This window comes from Dromaius novaehollandiae, chromosome 5 (genome assembly GCF_036370855.1).
Source record: "Dromaius novaehollandiae isolate bDroNov1 chromosome 5, bDroNov1.hap1, whole genome shotgun sequence".
Lineage (NCBI taxonomy): Eukaryota > Metazoa > Chordata > Aves > Casuariiformes > Dromaiidae > Dromaius > Dromaius novaehollandiae.
The window spans coordinates 38,566,495-38,580,115 of NC_088102.1; the positions used below are offsets into that span (position 1 = coordinate 38,566,495).

At 41.2% G+C, this 13,621-nt stretch overlaps 1 protein-coding gene across 15 annotated transcripts in view; it reads left to right on the forward strand.

Annotated features, from left to right (window-relative positions):
- The window catches only part of RAD51B (RAD51 paralog B), a 411,492-nt gene that overhangs the window by 269,224 nt on the left and 128,647 nt on the right, over nt 1-13,621 (forward strand). For all 15 annotated transcript variants that reach the window (XR_010389391.1, XR_010389390.1, XM_026095719.2 and 12 more), the window contains one exon: nt 7,181-7,259. Coding sequence is in view for 13 of the 15 variants with exons in the window: in XM_026095719.2 (XP_025951504.1) it covers nt 7,181-7,259 (79 nt within the window). In the remaining 2 variants the exon portion in view is untranslated. The remainder of the gene's footprint in view (nt 1-7,180; nt 7,260-13,621) is intronic.

The following is a 13,621-nucleotide window of genomic DNA, read 5'->3' on the forward strand; positions in this document are numbered from 1 at the left end:
TCTCAGTAGTTTATCTTGCTGTCATTTTGATAACTAATTTGATATAAGAACCTGTCCCCTTCATCATCTTTACCTTTTTTGGCAGGACACTGGCTTGATTTCTGGTTATCAGATTACATTTGAAACTCCATCCAATACATTTTACAATTCATCACATTCCTTGCGATTGACATGAGATGTTGTCCCAATAATTGGCATTTTCTGCTGGGCTTCTGCAGTTAATTTCTGTGATGCATCTCTTCCACAAAGCCCATAACTGTATTAATAAAAATGTCTTCCCTAATTAAAAAAACAAACTTTAATATACAATTTTTCTGCTGTCATCAGCAGTTCTCTCTAAGCCTTTTGTTTCTCGACTGTTCTGCCTGTCATCCATTTATCTTGCTTTATCTAATCTAATGGCATCTATCCAATTTCTATTCACTTTTCATCAAGGTGATATATTTTCTCTTCCATAGTACCTTTGTGTGCTTAAAGTGCCTCATGGCAGGAATCATTTTTCAGTTGTTTAATGTTTATTTCATATTGCTATCAAATAATAAATAATTATTACAAACCTCTTGAGGTGAAACGTGATGCTAGAAGGGAAAGAAATGAAACTAAGATTTGACAATTTTGTAGAGTTAGGACTTTGCAAAACTTAGAATAGGTTTGATTTTTACTTTTCTCAGCCATCTCTATCATTCCCACTTTAGTAGGACAGTAATGTAAGAATAACTGCATCTGCTTTTTATAGTCCATTCCAGAAGCTCATGGATAGCCCAAATCAAAAAGACTCGGTAAAACGTCATCATTTTTCTACATCTGTTTTCTGTTCACTTCACCATTTAAAAAATCATTTCACTAATCTAAGTGCCTGTTATCTTCCTTGGATTATTATTGACCGTTGCTATTTGCTCATGTCGGAATGTATAGTCCTCCTGGTGAAACTGACTGCATTCAAGTCAACTGGAAAAATTGCTGTTCAGGCCAGGATTTCATCTCTGATTCTTTGACTGAATAATGCTTGTCCTAAAAGGTGTGGTTTTTCACCTCCCTGCATAGGAAAAAAAGGAATAAATTCCTTTATGTATGTCAGGAAGATTAGTGGAGTTGTATATTCTTTTCTCTTCATAAAGCCAAAAATGAACCAAGGAAATCCCTCCTTTATGCTGGACTGCAAATCTGTGTTCTTAATCTTGGTTTAGGAGAGTGAGGTTGTGGAAACAGATTTCTGTTTCAGCTTGTTACACAGCTCGCCCCTTTACAAAGAATTTAGATTCAGATCCGGGTTCAGATAATCAACCTTTCTGTACTCTCTCTCTTCAGATTTTGGCTGAGACTGATTTAAAATTGCAACAACAAATGTGGTTAAATATATGTGAGTTTTAGAAACATCTGCTTCTACATTATACTGGAAGCTACTTTGTGTCCTTCATGTCCTTAGGCAGTTGCTTGGGATTTTATGGAGGGAAACAGGTGCTTGCTAGAAGGCAGAGATGAGGCAGCTTTACTGTGAATTCTAGAGACTTTTTTTAAGCCTTGTTGCTTTGAGTTGAAGGCTGTCCCAGAATCTCACTGTACCAATGGTCCAGCTAAAATGTATTCATAGCTACATGGTTTTTCCTGTGCCAGTGTTGTCTTTCAGGCTGAGCAGCTCTTTTCTTTCTGTCCTGTGCCATTCTCTGGTCCCGCCTGCTCCAGTCGCTTGCACGTGTAGACACCAGTCAACCTTCGTTTTGCTAGATTCCTTGAGCTCATTTTTTCTAGTGGCCTCTCAGATAGGCGCTCCATTCTCTGGATCAGCCTAGAGCCCATCTCATGCAGTCTGAGTTCATGAATGACCTGAACTGTACACGGTATTCCTGATGCAAGCTCGCCAGTGGCTTGTACGGTCGCACTAACGTGTCCCTGTTTTTGCCAGAAGTGTGTGGTGGTGCACTGCGCAATCAGATCTGCCTTTGTCCTGCCTACTGTGGGTTAGTCACCTTGTGGGCTACTGAGGTATCTGGGAGGTGTCTTCTTTTTGCTAATGGACTGTTTCTCCTTTCGTCTTACAATTTCTGTGTTTATCCTCATTTTCTTCATTATCAATTCCCGTTTAACACTGTGTCAAAAGCTGTACAGAGACCCAAGTAGATGAGGTTGAATTTATTTCATTTTTCTAGAAAATTCAATATGTGTCAAAGAAAATATCAAGTTAGTATGGCATGACATCCATGTTGTATTTTATCCTGTTTTCCAAGTCTTTAGTTACTCTTACCTTCAATGTTTCTTCTTCATCTCTGTGTGATGTTGAGATCAGATTACTGGCTTCTATTCACCGGTTTACTTTTTTCTTCTCTTTCATTTCAGTACTACACTTGCTGTTCCTCAGTTATGTTGCATTATCTTTGATTTTGCAGATGTATGACAAATCCTAACTCTCAGACCTAAATTCACATTCTGGTTCTTTCAAAATTTTTGGATGGAGATTATCTGTTTTCTACTGAATGCACTAAGCTCTTGGAGTTTTTTTTCCACTTCAGTTGTTATTTCTATATCCATATGCTTGTTCCCATTATCTGCCTTGCTTTTCCTCCTCTTTTTCAGTATCCTCCTGCTTGTTGAAAACTGATTTTTTCTTCACTCATATCTAGAATATGTTTAATCACTATCCCAGTCTCATTCCATTATAGCTCCAATTCTTATTTCCTTTTTGATATTGTTAATATCCTTTCCAAGGTCAACATTAACTTGATTTTTTTGTAATCCTTGTTTTATACTTCCACTTTTTGACCTCTAAAACATCATTTTCTTTTTTGATCTGTATTTCCTGTTGTGTTTTCTGAGTTTCTTGTATATGCATAATAACCTACTCTGTATCGGCTGTTGCATCCAGAAGATGGTTTGCAGCCGCCTTTCACTGTTTTTTCTCTTTGCTTGGAACACAAATCTAAATACTTTTTTTTTTTCCAGTTTATGTTAATGTAGAGTTTAGTGTTGTAAAAAAAATCCTGTTTAGTCTTTCTTGTTTCTAAATATTGCTATCATACTTTAAAGGTTATTTGTCTCAGTAAGCAAACATTTGAAATAAAGCAGTACCTTTGAATGTGATCACCTACTGTTTCACTAAAAAATTCTGGGCCTCGGATGTAACTGTGGAACAGCCTTTCAGAGGGGCCCTGTGATGTGCTGCTGAAAAGATGTGATTTATTATATTTTTTCATTGCTATACTTAGTTATACACATGTTGCAACTACATAAAAATGCAGTAACAAAATGTTCATAGGGTTATTTGAATGTCCATCCGTTTGCACGTACAACTGTGCCTGGTGCACAAGTATATATCGGTTAGTATGTGTGTGCACAGTACTGTGCAGACTGCCAAAAATTTGACCTTAGACATCACATTTGTAACTGTTTCAGTTCAGGCCTTCCTGATGGAAACATCCAGCTGTTCTGGGAGACTTTGTAGGCAAGTATTTGTACAGTTTTTACACCGCGTCCACTCCCTCACGTAGAAGAAGGTTCTCCGGCTTAAGCAACCGCGAGGCAGCACAGGCGTAGCAAGCACAAGGAGGCACTCTTCTTTCTTCCTTGCAGATTCTCTCTCCTGCCATTTAAGTGAAAAGGGCTGAAGTGCCTGGGGATAATTACAGGAAAAGGAATTCTGGTTTTGTAGGGGTGCATCTGAGATGTGTGATGCTACATGGTTACAGTAAGAACAATGATTAACATGCAAGAGGGGAAAGTGCTTGCACTGCAGTTTTCCTGCGTGGAGCAGTTCACAAAGGTTATATCACGTCCAGAGGCAATTTTGCCAGCTTCACATGACTGAAAGGAAAACACTGACGTTTGTGATTGGGCTGATGTTCTCTGGCTGTATATGTGGTCTTTTTGTGCCTTGCTTTATTTTTTACTCTCTGAAGGAGGAGGGAGACTATATTTTGGTGTTCATTCTGAAAGTCATAAAACTTTTAGCTAGCTGTGGGTTCATGTGGGTTATAATTTGCTGCCAAATCCTCTTGTTACATAAGTATACTCCAGAACTCAAACTTCTTACTGCTTAATGTTGTTCATCTTATACTTACAAATAAATGTTCCAGGTGTCTGTATGTATGAAATGATTCAATGTTGTCTGCCTGAGTTTGCAGTAAAGTCTGAATAGTTTTGATGAGCATGAACTTCCTAATTTGTCTGTATAGAGTCTTGACTCTTATAAAAACTGTTAACTGTTTTCCTAGTAATCATTTAGCAGACACATCTGACCAAAATTCATATGCAACAACCCTGATGCGTGCTTTAATGTTTTGCTGAATTAGGGCTTGACCTTTGGGAATAATGGGTATTTTTAACTCCATTTGAAATCAGCAGGATCTGTTGGCACACCATATATCTCTAAAAATAAGATTGTTACTGTCTGTGGTTCTAAGCAATCTGTATTTGAATGTTTCTGAGAGAGCTGCCGTAGCCTGGGCTGAGAGACTATGGCATCTGACAGGCTTTGGAAATTTAAACACACTGAGATGTGTGATGGTTCTCAAATACGCTGCTAGGCGGGCTTTCCTGCTGGGGCCAAATGAAACATATACGTTGAAACAAAGGAAGCAGGCAGGCCTGGCATGTTTCCTGAGCAGTTAAGACATGGGCTCTGCGATAGTGCTGCATTTAGAGCAGAGCCCTGGAAAGGATCAGCACATGAGGTGGGAGAGTGGCCTGGGCAGGCAGTGCACGCAGGCACTGCGGGGATGGGAACGCTGCTCTGAAACGCACGGCTGGGAGGACTGGTTTTCAGTTCCTGCCCTTTTTAGCTCTTGAGGAGGTGAGCAAGGAAATGTGTTTCAGCTTTTTTCAGCAGATCTATTCTGGAGGAAGAGTAGCTGCAGTCTCAATTTCAGCCACTGCTGTCAATGTCTTCCACAGGGCCCACATGGGGATCATTAGAGCAGTGTTTGTGCAGATCATACTCCAGGCAGAGCTTATTACATTTATTATTAAAATGCCACGTTCATGTAAGTGATAGAACAGGGGGTATTTTGATGCAAGATGTGGGAGAACAGTCCTCAGCAATGAGCAAAAACAAACAGGCAAACAATAAAGCCTGCCACATCTGTGCAAGAAGGGCTTCTTTAAATACATCAGCTACAAAAAGAAGACTAGGGAAAATGTGTGCCACTACTGAATGGGGCAGGGACCCTGCTGATGAAGGATACAGAGAAGGCAGAGATACTGAATGCCTTCTTTGCTTCAGCCTTTACTGCTAAGACCAGCCCTCAGGAATCCCATATCCTAGAGACAAAGGAGAAAGTCTAGAGAAAGGAATACTTTCCCTTGGTCGAGGAGGAACAGGTTAGAGATCATTTAGGCAAACTTGACACCCACAAGTCCATGGGTTCTGATTAGATGCACCCATGAGTGCTGAGGGAGCTGGCCGACATCATTGCTAGGCCACTCTCAATTGTCTTTGAAAGGAAATGGAGAACAGGAAAAGTGCCTGAGGACTGGAAGAAAGCTAATGTCACTCCAGTCTTGAAAAAGGGCGAGGAGGAGGACCCAGGGAACTACAGACCAGTCAGCCTCATCTCCACCCCTGGAAAGGTGATGGAATAGTTGTTCCTGGATACCATTTCCAGGGCCATGAAGGACAAGAAGGTGATCAGAAATAGTCAGCATGGATTCACACAGGGGAAATCCTGCTTAACCGACACGACAGCCTTCTATGATGGAATGACTGGCAGGGTAGATGAGGGGAAAGCAGTGGATGTTGTCTCCCTTGACTTCAGTAGGGCTTTTGACACTGTGTCCCATAACATCCTTATAGGCAAGCTCTGGAAGTGTGGGCTAGATAAGTGAACAGTGAGGTGGATCAAGAATTGGCTGAATGGCAGAGCTCAGAGGGTTGTGATCAGTGGCGCAAAGTCTAGTTGGAGGTCTGTAGCTAGAAGTGTCCCTGAGGGGTCAATACTGGTTACAGTATTGTTCCACTTATTCATCAGTGACCTGGATGAAGGGACAGAGTGCACCCTCAGCAAGTTTGCTGATGAGAGGAAATTGAGAGGAGTGTCTGATACTCTAGCGGGCTGTGCTGCTGTTCAGAGGGACCTTGACAGGCTGGAGAGATGGGCAGAGAGGAACCTCACAAAGTTCAATAAAGGAAAGTGCAGGGTCCTGCACCTAGGGAGGAATAAACCCATGCACCAGTACAGGTTGGGGGCTGACCTGCTGAAAGGCAGCTCTGCAGGGAAGGACCTGGCAGTCCTGGTGGACACCAAGTTGACCATGAGCCGGCAGTGTGCCCTTGTGGCCAAGAAGGACAATGGTATCCTGGGCTGCATTTGGAAAAGCATTGCCAGCAGGTTGAGGAAGGTAATCCTCCCCCTCTACTCAGCCCTGGTGAGGCCACACCTGGAGTACTGTGTCCAGTTCTGGGCTACCCAATACAAGAGAGACATGGAGCTACTGGAGTGAGTCCAGCAGAGGGCTACTAAGATGATGAAGGGACTGGAGCATCTCTCCTATGAGGAAAGGCTGCGAGAGCTGGGCCTGTTCAGCCTGGAGAAGAGAAGACTGAGGGGGTATCTTATCAACATGTAAAGTGTCTGAAGGGAGGGTGTAAAGAGGATGGGACCAGACTCTCTTGAGTGGCACCCAGCAATAGAACGAGAGGCAATGGACAAAATTTGGAACACAGGAAGTTCCGTCTGTACATGAGGAAAAACTTTACCGTGAGGGTGACTGAGCACTGGAACAGGTTGCCCAGAGAGGTTGTGGAGTCTCCTTCCTTGGAGATATTCAAAAGCCGTCTGGACACAATCCTTGGAAACGTGCTCTAGGTGACCCTGCTCGAGCAGGGGAGTTGGACTAAATTATCTCCAGAGGTCCCTTCCAACCTCAACCATTCTGTGATTCTGTGAACCAGCAGGAATGATTAGGCTTAACAGAATGCCAATGAGACAGGCAAAGCATACTGTTTTCATGATGGTACATTTTTTAGCACCTGTGAATCCTTTTAAAATTGCAGCATGATCTGTACATGCTTGTGAGGAGGTCTCCACTGCTCAGAAGTGGAAAGGGCTAGATCAATAACTACCATGTTATTTCTCTGTGGTATGCTTTACTACTTCTGGAAATTAAATGCACTGAAATTATTTCACAGATCTGAGCTGTGATCAGTATATTATAGGTATGTGTGCTTACATATTGTTTGTTTGCTTTGCAGATCCGGGTTGCTAAATCCCCTGTTGCTCCATTCTCCACTTTCTTCTACACCATTGAGAAATCGGGCTTTGTTCTTCAAGGTAAGACTAGAGCATTGATATTTTGCCTTTAGTATTTTAAGCAGGCTGGAGGTAGATACCAGTGACTTATTGTTGAAAATAGTGCTGTTTATACCTAATTAAAAAAACACACATTTAAACAATCTGGTTGACAAGGCCAACTTTCTGCTGCTTTCACTGTGTTGTTCTGAGTTATACTGAATTACGTTGCTGCATATTCCCACGGATCTAAGAATGAGCCCTGAAGTTATTAATCAAATCTCCCTGTTTGTGTTCAAGGTAAAATAGAATGATTCTGGTAACATTGCTCCTATGGGATAGATTTCTGCAGGAGAAACATGCCTGTCTTAAAAATACTGTTAGAAACGTGCTAATAAATGGTTCCTCTTTAGCCAATAGCTTGACATCAATAAAAATACAGGAAATTAATATCTGTCCTCTATTTTTCTGATCACTCTAATGTGAATGCCACATGGTCCTAAATAATCCTGACATTCTCTAGGTTATGGGGTAGTATACTGGAAAGCTGGATACTGCTACCATGATGGTGGGGAACTGGGGCTCCTTGTGGCCATCCCCTAAAATACATTCTTTCAACCCACAGCAAGAGGGAAGTGCAGATCTTCCCTTCTTTCCCCATCTATCCCAATAAATCTTCCTCTAGTATACTTACTTTTTGACAGACAACCATAGATCAATTTTGCTGAGTTGACCTCTATTAATATATAGCCTGGTTCCCGATTGCTGCATCAGTTTAGCAGACTGAATAGGACCAACCAGTGCCTGCCACTTGCTGTTCAGAGGACACATTCTGATATGGAGCCCTGGCATTACAAAAAAGTTAACGTCTCTGTTTCTCACATTCCAGTGATTGAGAATCACTGATCCTATAAAGCACTACAAAAATTTTAACGTACATAAACAGTGTTCTCCCATCTGACTGCCCATTTCTCACCTACGGACATGCTGTACCAGACCAATGATGTATTTACATTTATTAATGACTAGGTATGCTTTGATCTGTGGTGATATATAATGTAGGAAAACAAAAGAAAGGGAACAAAAACATTTTGGTGTGCATTTTTGCTTCCATTTGATGTATCCTTATGATGATGTTTTGGGGGTCTGCTGGGTGTTTTCTAAGCCTTTGGAAACTTTACCCAGGGTATGCTTACATGGCAGTCTGGGAGTTCAATCTGCTTCATTTGGTACCAGTAATTTTAAACAGGCTATAGAAACTAGAAACAATTTTTGTTAGTTTAAACTGAGATAGCTTGCAGGATTTGCTCTAGATTTTGCATTATTTGAATCCAACATAGGGCAAAAGCCAAGCTACTTTTCTATCTCAAGTATCTTCTGAGTTGCAGAGTTGTTTCTGGCTGTTCTGAACAAAGTAGACCGATTTCCTGCTCTGACCCCAGGCACTAATGTAGTGAGACTTTGGGAAAGGGAAATTTACCTCTCAGAAATGCTTTGGTGAGGATCTTTGTTTACTTCACTTTCTGTGAGCCAAAAGTATAGCTTTCTAAGGACTGAGCCCTACCTTTGAAGAACAAATCGGCCTGGTAATGTATAATGATGATGGAGTAGGACCCTTTGATAGAAGGCTATTTGATAGCATTATGTTAGGAATACGACAGCAGGAGTATGGCTCTTTTCCCTGTATCCATACATTTCTGGTGTGCAAGTTTAAATCATGATTCAGTATTTTTCTAAAATCAGGTGAGGTATCAGTTCAGATTTATTTAAGTAAGCATTGTCGCTCACCATCAGGTATTCTTTGTACATTTGAAAAGCAGTTTGAAACTCTTCTTTGCGTAAGCCTTTTCTTTATTTTTGACCACACCATTATTTTCTAATATTTGTTTCCTTTTTAGCTGTTTTTATTCAAGATCGGTAGGAAGTAAGGGTGTTTTTCCCCAATAGTGTGCCCCAGGCTACTCCACACAGCAGGTCACCTTCTAGTCAGAAGTCGGGCAGCAGTGTCCGAACCTTAAAGGTCCACGGAGTTTAATTGGAAGCTGTAATTAGCATTTCAATGGCTTAACATGTTGGTTCTTCTGAATTCTGCTTTATGAGTCTGCTGATATGGGCAAAGTCCTGGTTCAGCATTAAGGCCCTGCTGCTGGAATCCTTACAGAGACTTGTAAGCACTTAGATAAGTGAGAGCCCCGCTAAATTGTATAAAACAAATATTTCTGTTTTCATATCCAACATTTCCGTGATTATCGTTTCTATAAGTGAGCAAATCACCTGGAAATGGCTGTTTCAGGTAAGATGCTGACAAGACTTGCAACTTCAAGAAACAGATATTTAACAGAAAGTGACACCAGGCTGCCTCCTGCAAGAAAGGCTAGACTTTTTATGAGAGTCAAAGCTGGTACTTCCTTCCAAAGGGAAGCTGGATGTGAGGTACTGTGTCACTAAGGCAACTGGCCATGGTTTAGCTGGTGGGGGAGTGTCCCTGTGTCGCTGTTTGAGGGTATCTTTATAGTGCTAACAAGTGGAATCTGTCCCATGGTCTGATTGCAAAGGCAGCTTTCCCATTCAGTCTTTGTTGTTTGGTTGGGTTGGTGTCAGAAGGTGAGCGCATTCAGGGCGGCTGATGAGAACAAGTGGATGGGTGTGGGAACTGGTGAGAAGCAGCAGCTGTCTGAAGTGCCCAGAGTTCTTTCTTCTTAGGGGGGTCTTCTTCAGGGGGTCCCATCCTGGGACCATTAACCAATAGGCTATAAACAAATTGATATCGGAAAATGTGCCTGGAAACTCCTTGATTAGCGAGGGTGAATAGGGAATGAAAGACAAAGTGAAAGTGTGATTTAACAGTTCCGCAAGCAATTTCCATTGCCACCTCTAAGGGATTAGGATATGTGGAATAGGCTAAAAATGAGGAGGAGCTCCCCCCTCTTTTGTTCCGTGGGCTAGAGGATAATAAAACGGCAGGAGAGGCAGTGCGGCTAGTTAGGGATTTCACAGGCTGCTGTTTGATGCAGTTTAAGGAGCCCTTATGCTATTGTTGCAGTTAAAATGGGAAGCGGAACTGTTCTGCATTCGCAAAAATCTCCAGTGTCCTCAGGAAAAGAGGGCTGAGAGTAAAAGGCTATTAAGATGGTAATGCTGCCCCATTTGGAGGAGTGTATCAAAATCCTCTTTGTCAATATAAATCGCTGCTCTGTTTCCCTGGTATCTTTGCATCCCATGGCCCCAGTGCAAGCACAGAAGTGTTCAGAGGAGACCCTGGTGAAGCAAGAACTGCTTCTCTTACATGTCAGAGAAGAGCTCTAGGCTGTCCAAGGGCACCACAGAGACAAATCTCTCTGCTTTTGTCAACTTGAAGTGTTCAGGGATGAAAAGAATCCAATCATTCACTCATTCTTTTATTCCTGCTTTCAGTCTAGAGAAATGAAACGTGATGATTAGAAAACAGGAGTGGCCAATCAGAGATTTAGCAAGGAAAGTCAGCCTTCTTGTCTCTTCTTCCCATTGCTTCAGTGTGGTGTGTGCTGTGGAGGGGGAAGAGCGTGGACCCAAAAAACCCTCAGTTGCTTTTACATTGCAATACAGTATCCTGTAATATACTGCCATGCTGTGCAGTGTGACTGCAATGAACCTGAACTGTGATTACAAAATCCAGTCTGAAAGGAGATCTCTATTCTGTAAACCTACTTGTTCTTAAACAGAAAGGCAGAAGCCTGGATCTAAGCACCTCAAAATATTAGAAGTTTTACTGTCTGCATGTGTATTCTGTTTAAGGACTTCTTGTTGCTTCCAAAATTCAATATAGTAGTTAAAGTGAATGAAGAGATTCCATTAGAAAGAAGAGTAACAACAAAAAAGCTCTAGACCTATTTGATTAAGGGTGTAAGTCACCATATTATTTTTTCTCATTGACAGTGATATAAATTCCATTTGGGATTGGAAAACTCAGTTGGTTTCCTTCTGATTCACACTTCTCCACTAGCAATAATGACTTCTGTTAATGATTACCTGGTAATCCTGTTAGTGGTATATCGGTCAGAACAGATTCTGGACTGTTCTTGCCTATTTGTTGTTTCAGTGACACTGAATATAGCACGTACTGGGTTAGGTCAGCTAAACAAGAAGCTGTGACTCAGCCATGCACATGCACTTATGCCAAAAAAAAGATAGCTTGAATAAGATGATGTCAATTTTATGTTGTATTCTGTGGGCAATCTTCTGAGTCTAACTTCAGAAGAAACAGTATTCTGTGGCATAAATGCGAGCTGTTAACGGAGCCTACTATTAGCAACTGGCAGCTCAGCTGTCCATGAAAGTAAGTCTCCTTCCATGTCTTCCAAGTAAATACCCTCTGTTACCAGGAGGACGGTACTTCAAAAGAAAGCAGGAAACATGATGGCTGCTTGCCAACTGGGAGGGCCCACTGGGACTTTGCACTGAGTGCTTTTACCAAGTGATTAATGTTGCTATTCACTGAAATAACTCAGAAGTACTGAAAACATAAAACAAATAATATTAGTGAGGTAGGGCTTGCTTTTGAGTAATCACTATTTTGAGTTTCATAGGGTTTAAAGATGGGAGAAATCAGCAGGTCATCTAAACTGGCCTCCTGTATATCAATAGGTATTTCCTTCCAATACCCCCTCCCCAATAGCTTATGTTACTTTGAAGCATTTCTTCTGGAAAGGCATTCACTTTTATTTGAAGAAGTCAAGAAATGTGAGTTCTTGTTTTGCCTTGACACTTTGTTTCACTGTTTAACTATCTTGCTGTTAAATATTTGCTCTGTATTTCAGATTAGAATTTGTCTGCCTTCAGCTTTTGGCTTCAGTTCTTGTTATGACCTTCAGCACTAAATAAAGGAGCTCTTAAATTGCTGCAGTTTTGCATGAGTGTACTTGACATCAAGATTTATCTTACTATGTTTTATTCTTCCATTTTAAAGTTATAATTATTGGCAAATTTAAGTTCAAAACATGTGTGTCTCATGCTGACTGGCTCCCCTCACTGCCTGAAGAAGGGACAGTATACACTGCATTGTTAAAGGGAAGGTTTTGATTTTTTTGTGCCAGGAGGACTGGATGATTAGTTAATTTGATTAATCCACCCTTCTTTCTGCCCTGTTTTCCACTACATGTGTGTGCTTGTGCACAACCACACTCACCTTGCTGGTGCTGCTATAGAAGAGTTGAGTGTGTCACCATGATGTCTTACTGAAGCAGGTGACTGATAAAGTAGAAACAAAAGATATGTGGCACCCAGAAGACAGTGAATCTTCAGTTTTAAGCTTTGCAATGCCAGGAGGGAAGAGTTGTAGGAACAGCTAGAGCCAGGAAAACCTTGTTACCTTATGTCTGATTTGTCTCTAATGAAAGAGCAGGAAGAGGTCTCAAAATAACATAGGATCTGGGTTCGTAGTGCTGAGTGGCAAACAGTCTCCAAAGTGCTATAACTAATTTATATGGCTGAAGCAAGTGAAAAGTGCCTTGTTTTATTTTGTAAAGAAATGCTTTGGTAATGAGTAGTGAGGTAGAAGGGGAATACTGAAAGAAAGGGCAGCATTATTTGTATTGTTTTGTGTGAGTTTGAACAGTGAGAGACAATGATTTACTGCATCAAAAGCTTGTATTCAATTGAAGAACTGTAACTATAAAGTCACCTTTGTCTGGAGCAACATGGAGATAATCTGTAAAATGAATCAGTGTTGTGCTTGATGCGTGAATGGATGGAAGACAGATTAATGGGAATAAAGTTGCATATTGCTATTGAGATGGTAACAGATTTGCAGTGCCACTGGTGATTTCTAGCCCTATTTGAGGAATAAAGATGGACTGATCATTGTGAGGATCTCTGTGGGGAGGAACAGTTTTTGCTGTATTCCCCATAGGGAACTGAAAGGCTGATGCTATTTGTAACAGATTTGCAATAATAAGAGCAAAAGAGCATTATCAGTTCATAGGCTTCCTGACAGAAAGGGACGTGAGAAACAGGAGACTCCCAACATCCCTATGTCAGCAAAATCACCCATATAAATGTAGCTTACACCAACAAAAATGTCTTTTTGCTCAGCTAGCTCATGCCATTTTCGGAATGGCTTAACTAAAACTGACAAAAGAATGACATTTGCTTGGATGCATCTCCACTAGGTGGCTTTGCTGGAGTAGCTCTCTGGCTGTGTGGCTGTATTGGAGCCCGGCTACTCTAGAGAGGCTTTGCCATGTCTGACAAATGAAGGAATCCAGAGGGATGAAGCACAGATGTAAAACTGACTAAAAATGGTAGTGATGGTGGAGGAAAAGTGTTTTTATTCTGAAGAAAGACTAGCGGCATCTTGGGTTTACATCCAATAGAAACAAAATAAACACTGTCATTTCAATAAAATTGAATGTTTCCCTATGCAAACA